The 6,000-nt window shown below is 40.0% G+C and overlaps 1 protein-coding gene across 1 annotated transcript in view; it reads right to left on the reverse strand.

Moving 5' to 3' along the window:
• Positions 1–3,766, reverse strand: part of ELP2 (elongator acetyltransferase complex subunit 2) — a 54,091-nt gene extending 50,325 nt beyond the window's left edge. The window contains exons 1-2 of the mRNA XM_088131605.1: positions 3,390–3,766; positions 1,912–1,990 (exon numbers count right to left, since the gene is read on the reverse strand). Of these exons, the coding sequence (XP_087987731.1) occupies positions 1,912–1,990; positions 3,390–3,521 (211 nt within the window). The 5' untranslated portion in view covers positions 3,522–3,766. The remainder of the gene's footprint in view (positions 1–1,911; positions 1,991–3,389) is intronic.
• Positions 3,767–6,000: the final 2,234 nt, after the last annotated feature.

The following is a 6,000-nucleotide window of genomic DNA, read 5'->3' on the forward strand; positions in this document are numbered from 1 at the left end:
ACCGGAACACTGCTTCCATACAGTCTCCATTCCCTAACTACAGAATACTTTCTATTTCCTGATTATCTTTGCCATATTGCTAGGAAGGTCTACACACTTCCAAACAAAGCATTTGGGCTTCAATTACCCAAATGCTTGAGACCATTTGAGATCGAGAAGCAGCACTAGAAATAAAGATGTCATTGGCAATTTGCTTTGCAATGTTTCATCTCTCTTTTTTATTTTTTTAATGAAAAAAACCATGTGGAGCCACAGTGAAAGGCCACAGTGGAAATCCCAGTCTTCATAAAACAGCAGGATTACTCAGTAGCTTGATTAAAAAACCTAAGACAGAGCTACAGAGTTGATGCCAAATTATTCTAGAATCACACCAAATCATCAATTTCTCATCATCAGTTCTCATACTGAACACAGTTGAGAAGTCAATTCAGACATAAAAAATGTGATTCCAACTTCTAAATTTCTAAGAGGTTTCAGTCATTATTGGCATAGATCTTGAAAAATGTATACCCCTCAGAAACGCATTTTGCATGTAAAAATGTCCACCAGAGGGCACTCACACAGCAATACAATAAAACTGATTTTGTGGACCAATGGAGGGGAAGGATGTCAATTAAAGTTGAGTATCTGTTAAATCTAAATTTTAGATAACTGATCAAAATGAATAACTGTTTTGGAAACAATAGGCTTTGACCATTATTTCATGGTGCATTCAAAGTCCATAATATGGCAGTCCATAAAATCAAGGCTTTCTTGTCATCATAACCCAGATAATGCTTTGAGAACTTAAAGGACAGAAAAAAATCTCTAGCCTGTACCCAAAAACTATCCAACTAATTCTGCATGTTTAAAATGTTGAGAGTTTAACATCTTACATAAATTCCATAATGTAAAACAAGAAAACACACTCAGGTGTTGGGCCAGGATGTTGGATAAGCCAGTCTGGTGTAATATTTGAGATGATGCATTATGATCTTGGTTTGTGCTGTTTTATGTTGTGCTTTTGTGCTTTTATTTTGACTATGTGCCATCAAGTTGGTGTTGTCTCAGAGATCACATAGATTTTCTGCATGATGATCTGCTCCTGCCCTGCTCTTTCAGGTCTTCGTGTTTATTACACACTTTCCTTGGTATTTTAATTGTACATTAGCCACCCAGATGTGCAATCTGTGAGTTGAGCAGCCATAGATATTGCATAAATAAAATAACATGAAATAAATCTTTCCAGCATTTCTCTCTGCTTTCCCCAAGCTTTGCCTGATCTTTATCAGCCTGCCCATTCTCTTCCAACTTCTGTGTCCTGCCTTTCCACCCTTACCCACTCTTCCACTTGCTAAAAGGCTGCAGCTCTTTCATCCCTTTAAAAAAATATATTGTTGACTTATGGGAAAAAATGCAATACATCTTCCATTATACTTTTCTGGAACAAAACAAACAAAAAGCCACTTATATCAGCAGAGAAGGCTATGACAGTCTCTGTCTCGTAGCTCCCTCTACTGATTAAAAAAATGCAACTTCTTCTTTTATGTTATTACTGTATACCCTGTCAAAATAATAAAGTCAAATTTAGAACTGAAATAATAAAATGTAATATTGAAAAACAACAAAATAAAATATGAAGTATATATAAAACTATCCTTGTTCTTTCTTGGAGTGTAGCATTTGCCTGAAAAATCCAAAGCTTGGTGTGACCTTTAAATCAATGGAAATTGTACATCCATTGGCTGAGTGTAAAGTATCAAGCCTATCATGGTTTTTTTCGGTCTAACCCTGTTCCTGTTACAATGCCTTTGCCTCACATAATGAACACAGGTGTTAAATTTTCTACCAATACTTTCTATTATTCCAGGTACAAAATATAAGCATTAAAACCAGGCAAACTCCTTCTAGACACATTGATACAGTACTTACATCCATCTTTTCTGTGAATCCACCGAACACAATTAATTCTGTCAGTATGACCATTCAATGTTCCCACTACTTCTCTTTTCTAGAGGGAAAGACACACATATAGCCAGATTTGTCTTAGTTATAAAAAGGAATGATGAAAAGTTTTGCTCTTAAGAAAAAAGAAAAAGTTCACTGCAAAGATACTGTTGAAATAGTTTCAATATTTTCAAATGGGCAGAATAGCCTAGGAGAATCCTGAGTAAGATACCAAATATTTCAGCTACTCGGGAACTCTATGCAACCATCTGTCAGGCATTAACAAAGCAAAGCAATGCAGATTTCAAATTGATTGGCATATGCATATATGTTACTGTAAATATTTATCTTCTATTTTATTATAAATCATACCCAAGGCAGCTTATGACTCACAAATAAGCAACTGGGTTTATTCAGTTTATTTGGCTCTTGATTTGTGTTATGTGGAAACCCAGTCATTGTGATTTGTCTTGTCAACTCAGCATTGTGTAAACTAACTACAGTGGCTTAAACAACAATCCCTGGCTAAAAATCTATGCTTAGCATGATATGAGAAGTCAGCAAATGTGTACACTCATTTCATTTCAATTAAGCATAGTTTGCAGTTATGCAAGTTTTCAGTTTAGCTTTCTTTCTCATTGTTGTGATTGCATGTTATTTTATTCATTTATTAGATCGATCGATCCCACTTTTTCTTCAGCAACTCAAGACATCAGACATAGCACTCCCACTTCCAAAATTCTTCCACAGCAGCATCCTAGAGGTAGATTAGGCTGAAAGACAGCACCCAGCCCAAACTCACCCAGTGGGCTCCCATGGCTGAGAGTGGACTAGAACCTGGGTCTCCCTGCTCCAGGTCAATATCTTCACTACAATGCTACACAGCAGCCTGACTGACAAATCTGTTCATCTGAGTAACTGATCAGTATTAATTTTATGTATTCAAGTGTTTTACGGACAGGTCATTGACCACAGTAAATATTCTGTTTTGTTCTGCTACACGGGCATATATGCGCGCCCCTCAAAAAACTCTTTAATTTTTATTACATCTTTATCATGCCCTTCTTCCATAAACTCTAGAAGTTGCCCAAGGTCTCTCCCACCGTTTCATCCCTGTAACCAGCCAACTACACGAGGTAGGACAGGTTAAGAGAGAACGGTACCCAGTAACGTTCAGGACTGACCCTCGTCCTCCCTGAAGGCTAACTCGCCATTACCGTCACTTTCCAAAGCCGCTGTATCTTTAAGAACCGCAGGACGCAGAAACAAAGCAGATCAGTTTTCCCCGTTACTGGGAAGACAGCCGACTGAGCTGCATCAAGCAGGAATCAAATCCCGCCCCCCACTCCCCGCGCCTCATAGCACCCCATAGCACGACTACGAAGTACATGTCTAGGGAGCTCGCTAGCTAAACGTGAAGAAGCCCGCTCGGCCAAAATCCTCGACCTCCGTTCACGCCTCACCTGTGGGTCGTAGAGAATGACAGAGCGACAGGACCCGAAAGCCAACAGCGGTCCTCTCCCCCATGAAATCACTCCGGGGCCGGCGCGGTTAGCGGAGCAAGCTATATGGCACACTTCTAAGGAGGCTGCCATTTTCTCTCGCGTTCCAGTAAAATTGACTCCAAGCGGCCGCCGTCGAAAGGCTCGTCCATAGAACGGAAGCGATGCGCTCTGGGGAGGGCTTCGACTGCCGTGTTGAGCTCTGTCAAGATTCTTGGATTGCAGTCGCGGTTGGAGCCCGGTCTGGAATGCGGAGAGTTTTTACAAAACTACGATTACGTCAGAGTTCTCATGCTGATTAGTTCGAAAATTCCATAAGAGTCAATCGGTCTGTCTGCCTATTTTTCTGTCCTTCCCTGGAAAAAATCTGAACAATTGTGAGTATGATGTCCATATACCACTTTAGGCAAACACACACACACACACACACACCATTTTCCCGCCCCCCCCCCCCCGATTTTGAAGTACTTCTCCCAACACACCATTGTGCTTTCATCTCCTTAGAAATCAGTTGCCCTTCCATAGCTATAAAACTGTAGAAATAGAACAGGATGGTAAACAATTGATTTGGGAAATTTTCAGGAGTCCCAAAATTACTGAGAATCTTTGGGAATTCCCCACTTAATCTGATCTCTCATGTGCAAGTAACTCCTCAATCTCACAATGCATGGGCAAAAGAACCTAACAGATAAGTCTGACAATGCATGTATGAAGCATTGATTTAACCGATTAATAGGGAAGGGATTATGCATGCATAAAATGGAGAACAGATTTTGTGCATTGCACTCAAAGTCCACTAAACCAAACCAAACTGAAAGGTTTTTTAAATTATTAGATGTATATCACACCTTTATTTTGTACAGTTCATGGTGCTGTACATAATGCTGTCACCAGGACTGCCACTGACCTGTAAGGTGCCTTTGTGCAAAAGGGCTTTTTGCCACCAGAGCATCAGGTCACATCACGTGGCAGCTGCGGCTTCCTGGCACTTTGTTCTCCTTTCCACAGTGCATGCACAGATGCACAGAGTAGTAATTGGACGGTCGTCTTCCCCCAACCTGGCACCCTGCAGTGCAGCACTGGGCTACTCCTGTTCCGATCGTTTGGTGCCTTCTCGTATCCTGGTCCCTTTCTGCAGTGCACAGCTTGCACACCTGTTTGCAGCACTGGCTCTCACCTCCTATTTCCCCCCCAACAACACAATTAGGTAGGTTCAGCTGAGAGAAAGTGACTGGCCCAAAGTCACCCAGTTGGCTTTCATGCCTAAGAGAGGACTAGAACTCCCAGTCTCCTGGTTTCTAAGCCAGCACCTTAACCGTCCCACCAGGCACGTCGCACCAATGAGTAAGCACACACTAACTTGTGAATAAACATACAAAGAATTGCACCAACCCCATTCAGTCTGTTAAAAAAGATCTTTGAAATCCATGGGTCTCTAGGTCGATGAGTTTTGGTTTAGTTTGCTTATCATTTGCTATTTTTTTTCTAATTAAATCTAAATCTAGCTTGACTCCCACTGATCCATGGACACATTTTCATGGTAATAACATGGAACTGATTTTGTCATTGCCTTCTTCCAGAATGCTTTGTTTTTTTTTGGTCTTCTCAATCTAACCTATAGCCCTAGTATTCCATACTGACCTTCCACCCAAATACTAACCAGGCTGCTTAGTCAAACAAAATCAGCCATGCGCTGCTACTTGATGAAACCATGTATTTGTACATGGTTACATTAGTAATAATAATAATATTAGTATTATACTAATATTATTATTAGTAATAATAGGTAAAATCCTCATTTTCTGTCTCAACTGATCATTTGCTTATTCAACAAAAATCTTTAAAGAAAAGGCTGGCAAATGCTATTTCCTCTCCTGCTTCGCTTTTCTTTACAAACAAAACTTCATTATTCTAGGAGAGCCAGTTGTTAATTTCTACATATTCTTTCCCATGACCTCAGCAACAATCCAACCAATTACAGACGTAGGCTCCTCCAGAAAACAAAGCCACTTTTTTGAGAGATGGCATCATCTTCTACAAAAGCCATATAAAGTTTTTAATCCTGTCCTTTTTATTTGAAAGAATACACCCTTCCAATAGTGAAAAATATTTGGAACTGTAGGTTTCCAACTTTGTAATATGGAGTTTGAGCCATTAACAGCACCTTATTGTTGCAAATCCCACTGATTTGTGGTAGTAGAGTTGAGTGGGAGCTAAGCAACAGACATTGCTAAGCAACAGCTTCCGTTCTGGTTGAAAGATATTGACATGACAAGGTGCAGAAATAGTACTACAGTGAATGAGAATGACAGGTCTAAAGTAGAATGGGGGAGAAGTCTTAACACATTCCAAGAAGAATTCAAATCCCATTTTAGGAGTATTTTAGTTGATACCCATTGTTTACCCAAATGCGTTAGACACAATTCCAGAGAATTCTGTGCAAGTGAGGTTGCCAGCTTTTTCTGCTGGCCTGTTCCTAGACATTTAATTGTAGCAGAATACCAGAGAAGTAGCAGATTTTATCACCTATGCCAGGGGAAATTTCATCAAAATTACTGATATAGGAACAGGG

This window comes from Python bivittatus, unplaced genomic scaffold (genome assembly GCF_059951505.1).
Source record: "Python bivittatus isolate LINGU-HERP-01145 unplaced genomic scaffold, Pbiv_v1 ctg000960_np1212, whole genome shotgun sequence".
Lineage (NCBI taxonomy): Eukaryota > Metazoa > Chordata > Lepidosauria > Squamata > Pythonidae > Python > Python bivittatus.